General features: G+C 46.5%; 1 protein-coding gene across 1 annotated transcript in view; it reads left to right on the forward strand.

The window, feature by feature from the left end:
• Positions 1–20,733, forward strand: part of LOC133354503 (fibroblast growth factor 5-like) — a 30,507-nt gene extending 9,774 nt beyond the window's left edge. The window contains exons 2-3 of the mRNA XM_061571391.1: positions 16,179–16,282; positions 17,725–20,733. Of these exons, the coding sequence (XP_061427375.1) occupies positions 16,179–16,282; positions 17,725–18,135 (515 nt within the window). The 3' untranslated portion in view covers positions 18,136–20,733. The remainder of the gene's footprint in view (positions 1–16,178; positions 16,283–17,724) is intronic.
• Positions 20,734–21,005: the final 272 nt, after the last annotated feature.

A 21,005-nucleotide genomic window follows, 5' to 3' on the forward strand; every position in this document is an offset into this window, starting at 1 on the left:
TCACCAACACACGCGCACCGTGCACGTGTAGGTGGTCTCTGAACTTTGTAAGACCGCCCAGATGTTCTGAGCTGTTCTTCTAATGACTGATTATGCAATGTTACAGCACGGGGTGTTTGGTTATATGTAATGAGTGCTGACAGATGAAGAGAGATTATTTCACATATATTGCAAGTATGGAAACAAACACACAAAATCGCTCTAATTTTGCCCCTAACTGCTGCCCCTTACTGATTGATGTATATAACAAATGAACTTAAAATAATGATGGAATATGTATCTCCCCAAAGTGTTTTTGGGTTGTACCGCGTGTTATTAATTATGATCATTAAAATAATAATTTGAACTTGGAACGCACCGCACACAACCGTATTTGCTCAATCTCAAAGAGAGAGAGAGGCGCTAAGATGTCCGACGTTTCGTTCCACGTGGTGGAAGCTTCTTCACGAACTAAATTGAAACTGCTTCAACGTGTATTTGGAGGCTCGAATCCAGTGATAACAATCGCATTCTCGACGAGGATCTGTCGCCGCATGGCGCAACCGGCACACAAACTAGTACCTATTTTACCAACCCCAGACGTTATGATAGTTCAATCCGATCCAGCTGACCGCGATTTGAACTCTCAACCTTCAGAATGCGAGTCAAGCGCTCCCATACCGCACGGCACTTGCACCCGTGTAGATAAAATATCAGCAATAACAACATCGCGAGACGAGAGCGTGACACACACAAAAGCGACGAGAGCCATTCATCATAATTAAATGAAAAGTCGCGCCCCTACGCTGCGCTGGGATTTCCAAGGTCCAGATGTAGCACCGCGCTCCCTCTTCCCGGGGACAGGTGTGGCAGCTCTTCTCCGTTTGAAGGCGAGAGACGCACGGGGGACCCCATATGTCGACTGACCCTTCCATCCGCTCTCATCCCCCCTGTACCCGCACGCTCGCTCACTCTCGCTCTTCAGGTTAAAGAGATTACGCGCGGTCATTACGGGCGCGTTGGGGGGGGTGGTGGGCCCCGTAACCATTACGGCGCAATTAATGAGTCCATTGGGCTCCCCGGATCCCGGTGTCTCGTTTCGCGAGCTCATTAAAGGGAGGTCTGTTAAAGTTAATTGCGAGAGTGGCTCGTAAGTTCGTAATGGGTGTCTCGGTTGTGTGTGTGGCTTTTTTGTGTTTAACGTAATTTTCATTAAGCACCTGCTTTGTTTCATAATTTGTATAAGGGTGATTTTTGTTTGATGGTCATTGATATCGAGCTGGGTGGCACTGTGGAGAGAGCGCTTCACTCACAATTTTAAGGAATGTGAGTTCGATTGCTGGTTGGGGTTTGAGGCAACCCCCTTAGTGACGAGATGTTAACTACCTCGCCTGGTATGCGGGAGGTCGTGGGTTCGATCCCGACCCTGACGCCTGCTGCTGCTGTATATTTGGAGTTTGCGGTGTCTCTCTCCCCGTGGTCGTGTGGATTTTTCTCCGGGTCCTCCGGTTTTTCCCTCCACATTTAGAATCGTGCGTTTAGAGTATTTGGTTACAGCACATTTCCACATGATAAGTTACTTCGTTGGGCTATCATTTGTGGCCAGGTCACTTCTGAAAACGAGCTATATAGCTCACTGGGCTTTACCTGGTTAAATAAAAAATTTACCCGTAAAAACAAAGTTTTTCACTATAAATCCTTTATATGCGTGTTCAATGGGCCACAACCCAGCCCACATTGGTCTTTGAAACGGGCGGCTAGAGTCCTCTCGTCCTCTGGCTTGAGATGGCTGCCACCTATGGGTCAGATGATTGCCTGCCACCATTAAGCAATTGGTAATTAAATATAATTTTTGTTTTCCTAAAAAGTGTAAAATTTTGGAAAAAAATTTCACGAAAATAAATTGTCACGGACAACGAGTCTGTGTGCAAAATGTCAGCTCGATTGGATCACAGGAAGTGGGTTAAAAAACGACCGAAAGATTTGCACGGTCGTAAGCGCGCAATCAAGCAAGCAAGTGAACTTAATATAAAGGATTTAAAAATAGGTTATAGTTTAGTTTTCATCTCTCTCGGGTAGATAAAATAGGTACCACTTTGTGGGAAGTCCGCAATTCAAATACAAAAATTTGATGCCGTTACACACTGCACGCACCGGATGTTTACTGAACAAACGAAGAGCTGATTTAAATTTGTTGTGGAAAAAGACGTGGCATACTGTGCTGTCGCTTGAGTCTATGGGTCTAATCCAAGGTCATCATTAACTCCACTGATAATTATGATGCGTAGGGTTCGTTACATTAAGCTCATACGGGCTACATTGTACCACCATGAGCCGCCACCGACTGTTCACGTTCTCACTTGCGGAGTTAGTGGCCGCGTCTGCCCATGGGGTGCTCCCGCATGGGATGGGTGGTCCGACGTAGAGCATGGAAAATAAGGAGTAGGTTTTACCCTTTCTATACTTTTTGGTTCTTTCGGTAAAGTCACGTAGTTAGAAATAAAATCAAACAAATCACGACGTTTCGATCGCAACACAAGCGGTCGTCATCAGGCAGAGGAGTCAGCCTCTAAAGGCAAACTGTTTATGAGGGTTTGGGGATGGCGTAGCCCAAGTGTATCAACAACAGCACCAGGAGCACGGGCGGTGCACGAGTGCCAATGCAGCAGCAATGCCAATGCAGCAACAATGCAGCAGCAATGCCAATGCAGCAGCAATGCCAATGAAGCAACAATGCCAATGCAGCAGCAATGCCAATGCAGCAGCAATGTCAATAAAGCAACAATGCCAATGCAGCAACAATGCCAATGCAGCAGCAATGACAATGCAGCAGCAATGCCAATGCAGCAGCAGCGCCAATGAAGCAACAATGCCAATGCAGCAGCAATGCCAATGCAGCAGCAATGCCAATGCAGCAGCAATGCCAATGCAGCAGCAGCGCCAATGAAGCAACAATGCCAATGCAGCAGCAATACCAATGCAGCAGTAATGCCAATGCAGCAGCAATACCAATGCAGCAGCAATGCCAATGCAGCAACAATGCCAATGCAGCAGCAATGCCAATGCAGCAGCAATGCCAATGCAGCAGCAATGCCAATGCAGCAGCAATGCCAATGCAGCAACAATGCCAATGCAGCAGCAATGCCAATGCAGCAGCAATGCCAATGAAGCAACAATGCCAATGCAGCAGCAATGCCAATGCAGCAACAATGCCAATGCAGCAGCAATGACAATGCAGCAGCAATGCCAATGCAGCAGCAATGCCAATGCAGCAGCAATGCCAATGAAGCAACAATGCCAATGCAGCAGCAATGCCAATGCAGCAGCAATGCCAATGAAGCAACAATGCCAATGCAGCAGCAATGCCAATGCAGCAGCAATGTCAATAAAGCAACAATGCCAATGCAGCAACAATGCCAATGCAGCAGCAATGCAAATGCAGCAGCAATGCCAATGCAGCAGCAATGCCAATGAAGCAACAATGCCAATGCAGCAGCAATGCCAATGCAGCAACAATGCCAATGCAGCAGCAATGACAATGCAGCAGCAATGCCAATGCAGCAGCAATGCCAATGCAGCAGCAATGCCAATGAAGCAACAATGCCAATGCAGCAGCAATGCCAATGCAGCAGCAATGCCAATGCAGCAGCAATGCCAATGCAGCAACAATGCCAATGCAGCAACAATGCCAATGCAGCAACAATGCCAATGCAGCAGCAATGCCAATGCAGCAACAATGCCAATGAAGCAACAATGCCAATGCAGCAGCAATGCCAATGCAGCAGCAATGCCAATGCAGCAACAATGCCAATGCAGCAACAATGCCAATGCAGCAGCAATGCCAATGCAGCAGCAATGCCAATGCAGCAGCAATGCCAATGCAGCAACAATTCCAATGCAGCAACAATGCCAATGCAGCAACAATGCCAATGCAGCAGCAATGCCAATGCAGCAGCAATGCCAATGCAGCAGCAATACCAATGCAGCAGCAATGCCAATGCAGCAGCAATGCCAATGCAGCAGCAACGCCAATGCAGCAGCAATGCCAATGCAGCAACAATGCCAATGCAGCAACAATGCCAATGCAGTAACAATGCCAATGCAGCAACAATGCCAATGAAGCAACAATGCCAATGCAGCAGCAATGCCAATGCAGTAACAATGTCAATGCAGCAGCAATGCCAATGCAGTAACAATGTCAATGCAGCAGCAATGTCAATGCAGCAGCAATGCCAATGCAGCAACAATGTCAATGCAGCAGCAATGCCAATGCAGCAGCAATGCCAATGCAGCAACAATGTCAATGCAGCAGCAATGCCAATGCAGCAGCAATGCCAGTGTAGCAACAATGTCAATGCAGCAGCAATGCCAATGCAGCAACAATGCCAATGCAGCAACAATGCCAATGCAGCAGCAATGCCAATGCAGCAACAATGTCAATGCAGCAGCAATGCCAATGCAGCAGCAATGCCAATGCAGCAACAATGTCAATGCAGCAGCAATGCCAATGCAGCAGCAATGCCAATGCAGCAACAATGCCAATGCAGCAGTAATGCCAATGCAGCAGCAGCGCCAATGAAGCAACAATGCCAATGCAGCAGCAATACCAATGCAGCAGTAATGCCAATGCAGCAGCAATACCAATGCAGCAGCAATGCCAATGCAGCAACAATGCCAATGCAGCAGCAATGCCAATGCAGCAGCAATGCCAATGCAGCAACAATGCCAATGCAGCAGCAATGCCAATGCAGCAGCAATGCCAATGCAGCAACAATGCCAATGCAGCAGCAATGCCAATGCAGCAGCAATGCCAATGCAGCAGCAATGCCAATGCAGCAGCAATGCCAATGCAGCAACAATGCCAATGCAGCAGCAATGCCAATGAAGCAGCAATGCCAATGTAGCAACAATGCCAATGCAGCAACAATGCCAATGCAGCAACAATGCCAATGCAGCAAGAATGCCAATGCAGCAGCAATGCCAATGCAGCAGCAATGCCAATGCAGCAGCAATGCCAATGAAGCAGCAATGCCAATGTAGCAACAATGCCAATGCAGCAACAATGCCAATGCAGCAACAATGCCAATGCAGCAGCAATGCCAATGCAGCAAGAATGCCAATGCAGCAGCAATGCCAATGCAGCAACAATGCCAATGCAGCAACAATGCCAATGCAGCAACAATGCCAATGCAGCAGCAATTCCAATGCAGCAACAATGCCAATGCAGCAGCAATGCCAATGCAGCAACAATGCCAATGCAGCAGCAATGCCAATGCAGCAGCAATGCCAATGCAGCAACAATGCCAAACGCTGGGGATGCGGGGGGAAATCAACTCGGAAAAATAGACTAGTACCCGGCAGATATGATGGAACAACCATAAACAGTGAAGGTTTTACCTGGTTAATAACACCCTTTATTTCTAACCACGTGACTTTACCGAAAGAACCAAAGAGTATGGATTCCTGCAGTCACGAAAGTTTTAAATCAAGATCGACCCTTTCTGTCAATAAAACAGGATGTGTTAAGATTTTCAAACACCCAAGTGGATACCTTTTGCAAGGGATCAAGTGCTGCATGAACCACGCATACTTGAGTTGAACGTGCAAACAAACATTCTCTGTCATAATAGATGGCATTGTCTTTGAAACCAATTGCCTAGCCTTACCAGTGTCAGTATCTGATACCGGCAAAAAGGTCCCATGATGTAGCTGCTCACCCTGAGCCATACATGCTTTGATACGTGTGGCATTGCCCTTGTAATGTTCGCCTTTTGGTGTTCTCTGGTCTGACACTGGTGGTGAGACTGGGCCATAAAGAAGACCGTCTCTGGTGTAGGCCAATCCGTTTAAAAGACAATGGCACATTAAATATCAGAGAATGCTTGTTTGCATGCTCGCCACAGGTGCGTGTGGTTTACGCAGACTTGATTCATTGCAAAAGGTTTGAATATCTTACCGCCTCCTGTTTTATTGCCAGAAAGGGTAAAACTTATTTTTCACGCGACCTTGAGCATTTGCTCATTTGTCTTGCGGCTTGGAATATTCACATCTGGGTCACCCGTACTGCAACTGTGGTTTTATTTAAAGAGCGATTGTGATAGGGGAAGAAATGCTGTAACTGGCCCTCAAAAGCGAGACTAAAAAATAAAATGCTGCTCCTGCACTTTAGTAACACTAGCAAGGAAAAACAATCGATGGACACATCGTAATAAATGAGCTCGTTGCTACAGGCCATTAATTAAACTTCAATTGCAAACTTTAGGCACTGTGCTGGCAGCGGCTGGGAAATTCGTAACAAATGTCATCGTTAATGAAATAATAACATTGTGCGTCAAAAAATACTGTTAATTATAACAAATGTTATCCGAAGGTCACCATCATCGCCGTTTTAATAACGACGATTTTAATTCGTAGATTGTGCTAATACCGTCAGGACCTCGGTGCTTTACACCAGGGCCTAGAACATAAACATCACATTCAGACAAAAGCTAAATAAATAGCCCAAATTAAAACAAAAACACTACTCGGCCAGATTGAGCAAAGTGGAGACTCACCTCTCCGTGCACAGCAACGACACGACACTACATCGCTTGTCCGTGCTGCACCCTGTGTGTGTGTGCTGTGTTGCACTGTGTGTGTGTTGCACCCTGTGTGTGTGTGTGCAGTGTTGCACCCTGTGTGTGTGTGCTGTGTTGCACTGTGTGTGTGTGTTGCACCCTGTGTGTGTGCAGTGTTGCACCCTGGGTGTGTGTGTGTGTGTTGCACCCTGTGTGTGTGTGTACTGTGTTGCACCCTGTGTGTGTGTGCTGTGTTGCACTGTGTGTGTGTTGCATCTTGTGTGTGTACTATGATGCACCCTGTGTGTGTGTGTGCTGCTCCATGTGTGTGTGTGTTGCACCCTGGGTGTGTGTGTTGCACCCTGTGTTGCACTGTGTGTGTGTTGCACCCTGTGTGTGTGTGTGTTGCACCCTGTGTGTGTGTGTGTTGCACCCTGTGTGTGTGCAGTGTTGCACTGTGTGTGTGTTGCACCCTGTGTGTGTGCAGTGGTGCACCCTGTGTGTGTGCTGTGTTGCACTGTGTGTGTGTTGCACCCTGTGTGTGTGTGTGCAGTGTTGCACCCTGGGTGTGTGTGTGTGTTGCACTGTGTGTGTGTGTTGCACCCTGTGTGTGTGTGTTGCACCCTGTGTGTGTGTAGTGTGTTGCACCCTGTGTGTGTGCAGTGTTGCACCCTGTGTGTGTGCAGTGTTGCACCCTGTGTGTGTGTGTGTGCAGTGTTGCACCCTGGGTGTGTGTGTACAGTGTTGCACCCTGTGTGTGTGTGCTGTGTTACACCCTGTGTGTGTGTGTGTGCAGTGTTGCACCCTGGGGGTGTGTGTGCTGTGTGGCACCCTGTGTGTGTGTGCTGTGTTTCTCCCTGTGTGTGTGTGCTGTGTCGGACGTATTGGTACGAGTCCAAGTGATTTCTCGCTCAAACGACCACGGAGGTGCTCGGTGTTCATCTCCTGTTCACAGCCCTGAGCCAGCAGCGGTGGTGGTGAAATGCAACGTTTCTATGCCACGAGGCGAGTCCATCCATCCAGAGGACAACCGCTGTTGACCTTTCCACACAAAAGTGCTACTTATGTTATCGACAGCGGACGAAAGTATTGGCCTGGTCAATGCCCCCAAACCACGATTTGAACTCGTACTCGTCTGTGTGCGAGCCGCCCCTTGCTCTACTGCTGAGCGGTTACCAGGCCCGGAAGGCGAACGTTGTCTTGCTGACTCGCCCCGAATGGACATCTGCGAACAAGAGCTTTGTAGCTCATCGGATTCCTCCAGTCCGAATACAGATTTTAAATCCGATCTTTCTACGTGCACTGTGTTGTGCGTACACTGCGCGTCCTATGTTTGCTCTCAAGGGAGGGGGCCACCTTTCAAAATCCTCGGACTATGAGACAGACTTTTTTTCTATTCTTCAAAATTAAATTTCTCATTCTCCGGTCCGAAGACGAACAATCATGGCCGTACACAAGCCACCATTCAGCAGCGGATAGATCACGGCTGACGATGGCAGATTTCACGGTAACGGAATCTCAAGGACACTTAGGCTCCGATGTTAAAGTTCATTTATTAGGTATAGCTCTGTGAGCCATTCGGCTCTTGAATCGGGTGCAACCGCAACAAACAAAAAACAAAAACATGAACAAAAAACATCTTAAAGTGAATATGTAAATAAGTGCAAACAGAAAATCCAAGAAAAGACAGCAAAATATTGCAGAAAAAACACCGTACACCAACGCTGTGTGCAAAAATCCCAGTGGGATGCAAGTCAAACAACAACAACATTAAAGTTAATGTTGAATCCAGCCATTGTCAGGTTCCGTGTATGTCCCCCCCATGCTTTTATTCCGTTACCATAGAAATGACGCAGTGTTGTATCTTGTTATGCGGCAGCGTTTGCTAACAACGATGGCGACTGAGTATTCTCGATCCATTAAGGAAACACAAACATTGAAAAGAGTATTCGAGTCACGTGACACCCTGACCGTACACGCACACGCGAGATAGCAGGTTACAAAAACACACACACACTCACTCGTTATGTCTATCCGAGTTGGATGCTGTAAAGTATAATGGTTATTCAGTGATGGATAGCTACGGGCCCTCGGAATCTGGACAAAGTCTTTCTCACCCTGCCAACTATTTAACGTGATCGTTAAAATCATATTTGGCTTTTGACCAAATCGCCATGAATGCACCCGATTTCAGCAAATCTCTGACGCTAAGCAGGGGTTGAGTCTGGTTAGTGCCTGGATGGGTGAACGCCAAGGCTTGCCAGGTGTTGTAGGCGTGGGGGATGTGAATTAGCCAGAAGATAACGAAAACAAACTCAACACATTCGTCAATAACACTACCTTTAGAAAAGAAAAACATATAATAGATGATGTTTTATGATAAAGGGCCACAGTGGTTTTTTAAAAATCCTTTATATTAAGTTCACTTGCTTGCTTGCGCGCGTGCAAATCTTTCGGTCGTTTTTTAACCCACTTCCCGTGATCCAATCGAGCTGACATTTTGCACACAGACTCGTTGTGCGTGACAATTTATTTTCGTGAAAAAAATTTCCATAACTTTACACTTTTTAGGAATTTTTTTTTATATTTAATTACCAATTGCTTAATGGTGGCAGGCAATCATCTGACCCATAGGTGGCAGCCATCTCAAGCCAGAAGACGAGAGGACTCTATCCGCCACGCATATAAAGGATTTATAGTGAAAAACTTTTTTTTACGGGTTAATTTTTTTACAAATGTGTTGCGTTTTGTCTTGTAATTTGTGCCTGTGCACCACTGCCAACGCAGTAGCGTCGTCAAATGATTTGTTTAACTGCACGACGGCAGAGTGTTGAGTGCGATGACTTTATATTGCTGCGGGGTTTTCTCCGGACACTCCGGATTCCTTGCGCATGAGGCCAACCACTCACTGATAGAAATTGGCCAAACGTCCCAATGCAGCCAAGGCCCTCTTGATAAAGTCCCTTGGGACTCAGCGATGCTTTCCTGGACAAGCAATCGTCACGAATTACCGTATTACTGCACACATCGTCGGGTGTGCCGATACTATTTCTTCTGCATCCTCAAGAAACCCCAAAACCCGTTATCGGCACATCAATCCCCAAGTGTCAAAGAGGCTTTATCCTTAAGAACCAGGTTTTGATGGCACCGTCTGCCGAGCCACGACACCACGAGACGCCACGTGGGACTCGTTCGGCTCCGTCGTCGCTCGCTATCATCACCGGTCACCTCAACGGTGCTATGAGTTGTGCTTGAGGTAGCACGAAAACACTCGTCACAGTGGGCCGCGAGAGACAGAGTGGGGGGACTTGCACGTCCAGAATGAACGGCTCATTCGAACATTGCAACCTGCTGGTTTCGACAGTCATCGAACACATCGGTGTATCACTGGCGCAACACTGGTGTAAAACACCGGTGTAATATTGGTGTAACACTGGCGTAACAATGGTGTAAAGTACCGGTGTAATACCAGTGTAACACCGGTGTAAAATACCGGTGTAATATTGGTGTAACACCGGTGTAACACTGGTGTAAAATACCAGTGTAATATTGGTGTAACACCGGTGTAATATTGGTGTAACACCAGTGTAAAACACCGGTGTAATATTGGTGTAACACCGGTGTAACACCAGTGTAAAACACCGGTGTAATATTGGTCTAACACTGGTGTAAAACACCAGTGTAATATTGGTGTAACACCGGTGTAAAATACCAGTGTAATATTGGTCTAACAATGGTGTAAAACACCAGTGTAATATTGGTGTAACACCGGTGTAACACCAGTGTAAAACACCGGTGTAATATTGGTGTAACACCGGTGTAACACCAGTGTAAAACACCGGTGTAATATTGGTGTAACACCGGTGTAAAATACCGGTGTAATATTGGTCTAACAATGGTGTAAAACACCAGTGTAATATTGGTGTAACACCGGTGTAACACCAGTGTAAAACACCGGTGTAATATTGGTGTAACACCGGTGTAACACCAGTGTAAAACACCGGTGTAATATTGGTCTAACACTGGTGTAAAACACCAGTGTAATATTGGTGTAACACCGGTGTAAAATACCGGTGTAATATTGGTCTAACAATGGTGTAAAACACCAGTGTAATATTGGTGTTACACTGGTGTAAAACACCGGTGTAATATTGGTCTAACAATGGTGTAAAACACCAGTGTAATATTGGTGTAACACCGGTGTAAAATACCGGTGTAATATTGGTCTAACACTGGTGTAAAACACCAGTGTAATATTGGTGTAACACCGGTGTAAAATACCGGTGTAATATTGGTCTAACAATGGTGTAAAACACCAGTGTAATATTGGTGTAACACCGGTGTAAAATACCGGTGTAATATTGGTCTAACAATGGTGTAAAACACCAGTGTAATATTGGTGTTACACTGGTGTAAAACACCGGTGTAATATTGGTCTAACAATGGTGTAAAACACCAGTGTAATATTGGTGTAACACCGGTGTAAAATACCGGTGTAGTATTGGTCTAACAATGGTGTAAAACACCAGTGTAATATTGGTGTTACACTGGTGTAAAACACCGGTGTAATATTGGTCTAACAATGGTGTAAAACACCAGTGTAATATTGGTCTAACAATGGTGTAAAATACCGGTGTAATATTGGTCTAACAATGGTGTAAAACACCAGTGTAATATTGGTGTAACACCGGTGTAAAACACCGGTGTAATATTGGTCTAACAATGGTGTAAAACACCAGTGTAATATTGGTGTTACACTGGTGTAAAACACTGGTGTAATATTGGTCTAACAATGGTGTAAAACACCAGTGTAATATTGGTGTTACACTGGTGTAAAACACCGGTGTAATATTGGTCTAACAATGGTGTAAAACACCAGTGTAATATTGGTGTTACACTGGTGTAAAACACCGGTGTAATATTGGTCTAACACTGTTGTGTAACACTGGCGGAGGAGGAATGACCACGCGAACGCTGCTTCCCGAAGCCCTCTCGCCCCGACTGGCAGACCTCGACATCACTTGCCGTCCAGCTCCTGAGCATATTTGACGGTCGCAAGGATATCAACGGCGTCGGGCAGAGCCGCGGCATGAGCATAACGATGCTCGGAGGCGAATGGGAATTATCTTAAAAGCGTTTTGCGCAGACGCGATAAGAGGCGCGATGCGTAAGCACCCCCCCCCCCCGTCACATCACACCCCCCTCGCGACGTTTCTGCCTAAGTCCCGTAACACGGGCTTAACCCCCTTCACGATACCGCGTGAGCTGCCGCGCTCTTGACGTCACGTGCATTCCGTCGAATTTCTATTCCCTCCTTGCGTAAGACGATCAGGAGCCACGGCGAGAGGGCAACTTCGGGAGAGGTTTCGTGGGAGTTCTGGGTTTTGGAGACCCGCAGCGCTGTCCACCTGTTAACGCGTGTTCATGTCGCCTTAAACACACCTCGTACTTTACACCATTGGAACATCATTTGCCTGTAAAAAATATGATAATTGGTTTTTTACCCTTCAATCTGGTAACAAAACTGACACCTTTTTTTACAAGGAGTCATGTTTGCATAGACCACAATACCTGCAGCCATAATGCAAACAAAAAACATAACTATGATAATATATGCAACTTCAAGGACAGTGCATACATTATCAGAGTTGTGTTTTTTGTTTGCATTATGGCTGCAGGTAATGTGGTCTATGCAAACATGACTCCTTGTAAAAAAAGGTGTCAGTTTTGTTGCCAGATAGAAGGGTAAAAAAACAATTATCACACCTCGTACTATCGAGGCGAATACTCGATGGCAATGCGTTGCTGTGTACGCGCATGCAGCCCTTTCGTCAGGTCCGTTGCAGGATGAGGGCCTCCGCACGCCGTGCTGGTCGTGGGGGATATTTGGCCATGCTTCGCCACGCCGGTCAGCGCGTCCTGAAGGCCAACGACGCCTTTCGTGCGTGGGGTTGGGGGGGATGAGACTCGTGTGATGCGATCTTCATTCTGCCACGCGTGCATGCGCGTGTTTATCAACTTACTTCGGGGTTTCCATCAAGGCCGTAGCCATGGAGTCAACATTGAGGAGGACCACATCTTCCAGGGGGTCCGGGGGTCCCCCCCAGAAAAAAATCTAAATTTGAAAACGAATTTTCTGCCTAAAATTTTTCTAAAATTCACTAACACATGGGATGGACTTTATTATTATTTTTTTTACAATAATGTCTAATAGTGTATTGTATCACATTGCTATGTTTTTTTCTTTTTTACCTTTTCTTATTTCATTGTATGTAATGGCAGAGATTAGGGATTCATAAAGTACAACCATAACCACAATCATATAAACATGAATCTATTTTATAGCAATATATTGGGGGGGACATTTTGAGCATATTTGAATATTGGGGGGAATATGTCCCCCCCAATATATACTATCATTACGGCCTTGGTTTCCACCATAGTGCTTGGTCTAAAAAGTGCCAGGTGGAGGGGTTACCAGCCCTCCCTATGCAGGAGGCTCGTGAAGGACGCGACTGGGCAGTTGGAAGCAGTCGCCATCCGACAACGGCGGGCAGAGGAGCGACGTTCACAACAACGAGCAGATCACCGGGTGGTTAACATGCAGCAAGTTGGCACAGTAGGGGGCACAGCTGGTGCATCTGCCAGTAATCTCAGTCAAGTCAACCAATGGCACCTGCTGGGTCTGTCCCTGACCTCCTGCCAGCGAGGCTTCCACACTTCACGTGGCCTCAAAGTGCACCTAGCCTGGCACAACGCGCCGTGGGGACGTCACCGCCACTTCGTGGCGAATGGCGGCGATCGTTGTTATTATCAACTACACACCGCGCTATGAGCTGGACAAGATGGGTTATATGCACGGCCATGGCCAGTGCCGGATTAAGCTAGTGCGGGGCCTGTAGCAAAAGTTATAAAGAGGCTCTAATTAAAAAAAAACACGTAAATATGAAAAGACAATTTTTTTACTTGAATAGTAAAGCAATTGTATTTTTAAAATTTGCTATACAGCCAGATAATACAACAAATCGCTAACCTTAAACACCCAGTCGTTCATAAAAGTTGAAGGCAGTATAGTACTATAGTAATAGAGCAAGTGCAGAACCACTGAACCGGAATTTATAGCTTGAAAGCATTTAGCGCGGGGCCCTTGAAAGTGCGGGGCCCGTAGCATTTGTAGCTACTTGTGCTACTGGGATCATCAGGCACTGGCCATAGCTAACATCAGTGGCGAGTGATAACTTAACCAATCCGGGCATCTCCCCACCCCTCGTTTGCCCACCGCTTCACCAACCCAAACTTACCAGCATATGGTGAAGTATGGTCAAACAATTGCCGTGACCAACATGGAGTGGCAAGGCCTTTGTCCAGCAGTGGATTGACAATGGCAAAAAAGAATTATGAATTGTTAATACACGTGCACACATTATATAAATACACCTACTAACTAAAACACGTGTGCGTTTACTGTGTTTCTAAAGAGTCTTTCGGGCTGTGAGGCAAGCGAAGGCGGCATATTAGCAGAGAAAACAAATACGTATAATATGTGTATATAGTTAAATTGATTTAAGTAAATATATTTGTCAGCTATGATGTATGGACTTGAAGCGTGGTCGTTGACAAAACGGAACGCGGGCTTTTAAAACTGCGCAGACGGACACGGAAAGTCAGCCACACGCTCGCTATAACTCTGGACATCTGTCAAAAAGAACTTCATAGCTCATCGGATTCCTCCAGTATAAATACAGATTCTGATGCAACTCGGAGAGAAGGCGACATTGATTTGTATGAAAAATATGAACAGGTGGCAATAAAATAGGTGTTAAGATGTTCAACCACCAAATAGTTAACTTTTGCAAGGTACATCTTAACACATATTTCATTGCCAGAAAGAGTAAAACCTATTATTCTTTTTTATGCTTTGATACTGTCAAAAAAGGTCCCCTAAACATTGATTTGGCTCCACGAACCTGCGCTGTGAATACACCTCCGGTTAGCACGGTTGGCTACGTACGCTGCGAAATAAGTTTAAAATACAGAACATACGTAATTTTGCCAAAGGCAAGCCGGCCCACAGGCCCTTCTGTGCAGCTGCACCGCCTGCACACTCGACCGCCACACCCCTGGTGCCGATCGTGCAGCGTATCGAAGCCGTGCCGGAGTTGGCTTGTGTTGACCATGCCGATGGAATTACGTACCCCCAGAAAGCCGCAGGGTACCGATGAGATGTGTAAAAACACGGTTTATATATATTTCATGTGGAGAGACAGATATATGACGGAAACATTGTCTGCTTATCTATCGTGTTATTTATATTCTCCACAACGACGATTATTATTATTTTGAGTTACACACTTCACTATAAAGGGTGCCTGCTGAAAAATAGTGACCATTTCAGGTCCTATGGACATTTTCAAGACATAAATCCTGATTTTAAAAAATTGCCGATGATCACGTAAACCTGAATATGCAAAATCTCGTCACGTGTTGGGAGATAGGTAGGGTTTGAGCCTGGATAGTCGTTGATTGTGCGACCACCATGCACAAACAGGTTGTCATCGGACACTTTGGGCTATGTTGTGGGCAACAGAGATGGCAGCAAGATCAGTTTGTTGCGCTGTACCTCTATGCTCCCCACCCCACCACATTACCAAGCCGCACTGTGCAGCGTGGTGATGCGCCGAAAAAAACCCCGTGACCCGCGCAGAGGTCCGGGCAGGCCCTCATCCAGCAGTGGATTGACAACAGGGCTGTACCTGCACATATAGGATGCGTTACATAGTGTTAAAGTCATCGTGTCAAGCATGTTTAACGCCCTCCAATTTCTTTGCTCGGCTAAACACACGGGGTGCGTAGCAGTGTTCCTGTGAAAGTAAAGGCGATGTTTTTACAACTGCCGCGACCAGTTGCTTTCGACTTGCGGTTGCAAGCTAGCCGCAAGTTGGCACGCGGACGTCGCTGCAACCAGTTGCGCGATGACTTTGACAGCGAATTGGTTGCTCAGCTGATCGCTCAGCTGTGGACCCGACTTAAGCGCAGTGTGGGCCAGTGTCAGGACGCATCAGGTTATTTCATTTATTTTAACACCGGCATTAAAACAATGTTAATGATTTTACCGCATTGTTAATATCTATTTTTTTTCTTCTTCCTGTGGGGGTCACCTGGAATCTGTTATTTAAAAAAAAAGTCGACCAAGAACCCTGAATGTGTGTATGTTGAACTTCTTTCGCACCGTACGTAGCCAACGACGCTGATTGGAGGTGCGGGGCAAGGACGACTTAACTAAACACTCAAAGCGGTTTTGAGACCACAAAAAAGTCCGAAATTTATTTCAAAAGATAATTCACGGTACACATTAATGTTAATGGAGGTCAGTTTGAACATCTGCTAACATACTCTTTGGTTCTATCGGTAAAGTCACGTAGGTATAAAATAAAATAAATTACGACGTTTTGATCGCAACACAAGCGGTCGACCGACTATTATTGATAATTTTCACATTCTTCATTTGTTCATAATTTTGATACCGGTTAAAAGGACCCATAGAGACAATGAAATGTTGTTCGTTTAACTTGATGGCCCTAACCCCCAGCCACCGCCGAGTGAGAGACCAACCCGCTGGCGATGTGTGACGTCGGTTTGCAGGTATGCTGGAGATATTCGCCCTCTCGCCGGGCATCGTGGTCATCAGGGGAACCTACAGCAATCGATTCCTGGCCATGAACTACAAGGGGAAAATCTACGCCTCTGTAAGATCTCGTCCATACGCACGCACGCACGCACAAAGACAAAGTTCCCCCGTATAGCCTGAACAGACTGCTGCGGCAAGTGCTGTTAGCGAGCAGCACCTGTGAAGGCGGGCACGGCACATGAGTGGGTGGGTAAAAAATACAATACCCGGCCGCCTTTGTCTCCCCAGTGCCGATGTTTACACACCACACCATGTACACATTTTAGGCTGAGACGACCTAGGGGAGGCCCAGGACCGGTTAAGATCATTGTCACTGGCGTTGGCCGTGAACGGGAATCGAACTTGGGTGACCGGGTTCGCAGCACAGCGTGCTTACCGTGGCAAAGACAAAGATCCCCCATATAACCTTAACAGATTTGCTGCAAGTGCTGTTAGCGAGCACTTATGAAAGACTGAAGGGCACACGAGGGGGTGTGTGGCCAGCACCACGTCCGGCCGCCTTTTGTCTTCCCAGTAGCGATGTTTTCACACCGTCCCAGGTACTCATTTGAGGCTGAGTCGACCAAGGGGGATCCAGGAACCGGTTCAAAAAATCGACACTGGTGTTGGCCGTGAGCGGGAATCGAACTCGGGTCACCGGGTTTCGTAGCGCAGTAAGCTAATCGCTACACTGCCGCACACAAAAGTGGCGATCACGGTGCCACTTTTGTGCCCTAAGCACGGCGCGAAAGAAGTTCACCATGCATACGTCCAAAGTGTGAGTGGTGTTCAAACAGCAAATACATAGCTTTTGCAAAAAAAAGTTCGTGGTATAATTGTTTTTATATATATAACGATAGATGCCATGTAACGATTCGTTGATTTTTCAGTTCCAACTCTCTTCTGATTCTTATGATTGCAGCCATATCGAATGGTGCGCCCAAGAATCTATTATTACAATGTAAGAAAATCATACAATTTATACGTTAATCTGCCACAAGACTCAGAGAAGGTTTCCTGAGTTAATAACGGCATTTACTTGATTATTTTAATCTGGCCTGGACCCATGAAATATTTGGAAAGTTGACTCGTCTTGTAGCTGTACAAGCCACAACATGTGTTTAATTTTGAACACCAAACTCTGTCGTGACGCAATTACTCTGTTCCTACAACAATGCCACACAATTTATTTGAATCACCGCTCTGATGATTTTTAATTCATAGTGTTGCTTCTGCTGATATCAATGCGTATTCTCCATCTGTCGTTGCTGATACTAATACATCCGTTACTCCTGCTGATTACACTGCGATTGATACTATTGCCGCTTCTGATTATGCTGCTACTGGTGCCATTGGTACTCCTGCTGCTGCTGCTGCTGACACCACGACTGCTGCTACTTCTGCTGTCGCTGCGCTGACACCACTTTGCCCGCAACCGCTGCCGTTGCCACCGCCGCTGCTGCCGCTCCTTCTACCCGGCTCACCGCTAATCCTCGTCCATGCCCCCTCCGTGCGACCAAGGCAAAGTTCAACAACGAGTGCAGGTTCCGCGAGACCTACCAGGAGAACAGCTACAACACATACTCCTCGGCCGCCCACCCCATCACACCAGCGCCGCACGCCAGCGCCTGGTACCTGGCCCTGAACAAGCGCGGCCTCCTGCGACGCGGCAACAGCCCCCGTCTGGGACCCAACCACGTCTCGACGCACTTCTTGCCGCTCTTCAGCGGCACGACGGACGATTCCGCTCGTGCCTCCGACGCCGCGGCCGTCGCCGGCGATAAGACGTTTCGCTTCGTCGGCAAGAAGGCGCCGGCATCGGTGGCCGTGCCCAAGCAGACGACGGCCCGATCGGCGCCGCCGGCCGTCAAGGTGCAAAGGAAGGCCGCGGAGAGCGCACCGAGGTACTGGCCCAAATTTCGCTTTGGGTGACGTCGCGAGAGAACGACAAGAAAAAAGATGACCGTGTTTAGGAGGCCATTGCAGCTGCTGGTGTCGAAATGCGGCCGTGTGCCGTTGCAGCTGTTGGAGCGCTCGACTCGCAAGCGGGTGGGATGTGAGCTCGGATCCCGGCCGGGGAGGCCGACTCAACCATTCATCGTAATCAATGCAGGGTTGAGAAAATACGTACCGCTGTTATCAAGCCAACGGTGCTTGAACTTATGGCCCTGGCCATAGAAATGTGGAGTTTCCACCACTGACCCGGGGCTGTTGATGCAGGTGAGGACATTCTGACCCGGACTTTTACCGAAATTCGGTTGGTCGGTGAAGAGAGGGCCGTCACTGACTCAACGGTCACTGCATTTAAGGGCAGCAGAGGTATAACAATTTCCTGGTTGTTCCAAATGTTCACGAGATCGTTGTTTGATATTCCTAGCATACGCTGAGAAATAATTGCACAACGTTGTCCAATTTGGTGAGCCAAAAGTGCAAAAAGTTACTTATGTTGAGCCAATAGAGTGCAAGAAAGATGTAATTAAAATTGAAACCCCTTGCTCAGGTGTGGACACGCACGCACACACACACGCACACGTCTTCAACAAGTTTACAGCCGCAACAAAAGTGGAAATTATCAGCCTGAGATTTCAGTTGAGGACGGAATTGCCTCCGATGGTGACTTCTGTGATTGTCTCTGGGAAATTCACTCACCACGTGCCAGACTAATATTGGAGTGGAGTAATAATGAATTATACAATATCAATGTGATTGGCCAATGATGTCTTTATCACCAGTGCCTGTGTGCACAGTAGGAACTCAGGAAATGGGCCTTCATTAAGACTGCATTGCTGCATAGCTATAAGATGCCTGGCTGAAATAATTGAAGTCCAAAGCTAGCAATTTCCATTTGTGCTGTACTTCTGCTGTGTTTGAAAACTATCTATTTTTTTTGTTTAATATTTAAAAACCTTTTTTTTTATGAATGGTCTCCAACAAGGAGGTTGACAAATGTTCTGCCTTAACTGTCCATTTGTCCGTAAATAGGGTGGCACGACAGCACCTATAAAGATGATCCAATGTGAGAAACATTTAGTATAAAGTTGTGTTGCTATCCATGTATTTTCCCGATTAAAAAGCGGCCCCATTTGATCCAGCACAAAATATGAAAACAAGTTTTTTGCACGAGACCGATTGCCGTCGGCTGTCTTATTGCAAATTGAATACTTCTAAAGATAAACACACGTCGGAAAGCTTTAGATAGTCCATGCGCATCCACGACTATTCCTAAATTGTTTAACTTCAAACTATCTCATTGAATGTTACCGGCTCGGTCACATCAATTCTTGGCACGAATTGAGAGGCAACGTTTTCTTTCCGTTTGAAAAGAAGTCCATTGCTCTGAGCCTAGTCTCAAAACGGTGTTAGACCAGAGGACGCCAATAGGCCAAAAGGCGTCCTCTGGTCTAACACCGTTGTGAGACGAGGCTCAAAATAAAGCTGTCTCTAGTGTGAACAAATCAGTTTCAACGACAATGCATATATCATCAGAGTATGTTTTTTGTTTGCATTCTGACCACAAGTATTGTGATTAATGCAGACATGATTCTTTGAATAAAGGTTTCAGTTTGGTGTTTTAACATCTTAACATCTGTTTGTTGCCAGAAAAAAGGGGTAAACCTATTATCTTATTTTGGTACTGACAAAGAAGGCCCCATGACGTTTCTATCTTGTTTGCAACTCTTTTAAACCTTTCACCAAAGTCTGGATTTGAACTTAAAGGTCACCTTATCTGCAATATACAACATATGATATTCCACAAATGTGTGTCTGTCTATTGATAGCAGTTGTGTATCTTGTCAACTGGGTTATCCTTAACCACCGTCAGCCATTATCTATCCACTGCTGAACGAAGGACTCCTCACACTACGAATCACCACGCTCCTGTGCATGAGCTAGGCTCATCGCTCCACCACCATTGTGAGCCTGTTGCAGAGTATTTGGCTGCCATCAATGTCCACGTGACAAGCCTCTTCGTCGAGCTGGCATTTGTGGCCAGGTCGCTTCTGAAAAAGAGCGATTTAGCTCAGTGGGCCTCACCTGGTAAAATAAAACTAGTTTAGTTCAGTGGCTCGCCCACTTTGTTGCAACACATGACCTCCAATTCCCACTGGACGTGGCCACGTGGCCGCGCGTAACCCACTTTGACAGCGCCTCTCTCGGTGTTCACTCTCAGCGGATTATATTTTGTTTAGGCCACCGAACCTACGGCCTTGACACCGACGTCACGGGCCGCCGAAATGACGCACGCTGGAGGCAAAACACGGAGCGAGTGGCGGCCTTAACGAATGCAGGGGACCAGCGGGTAACAAGTGGAGATGCCTGAAAGGCTGGGGAGAGCTACTCGAACGGGGATGACGATGTAAACAGCCAAGGCTGGGCATGGAATCGGCAGCTGAAAGGCTGTGCTTGGGACAACTTATTTATCTTATTTATCTTTGTATATCAGCCGTATTTTACAAGGGCGGGCGGTCAAAATGATTTGATGACGGGGGTTACCAATCGTGTTCTGAAACGTGTGCAAATTCAATATTGTTTTTTTCTTGGTTCTTTCGGTAAAGTCACGTAGAAGGGAAGTAATAAAATAATAAAAATAAAACATAATAAAACAATTCTCACGACGTTTCGGCCACAACGCAAGCAGCCGTCCTCAGGTGAAAACCAGGTCCGTCGAGGCGACAGAGTCTGAATGAAACAGCACACGGGCTTAGAGCATATATATAAGCTGGGCGCATTGACAAAGGAATTTGCATATCAACAGGAATTTAGCATATTTATGGGAAATGCAGGAATGTAATTAGTACTGC

This window comes from Lethenteron reissneri, chromosome 47 (assembly GCF_015708825.2).
Source record: "Lethenteron reissneri isolate LAM-NWPU_2019-01 chromosome 47, ASM1570882v1, whole genome shotgun sequence".
NCBI lineage: Eukaryota > Metazoa > Chordata > Hyperoartia > Petromyzontiformes > Petromyzontidae > Lethenteron > Lethenteron reissneri.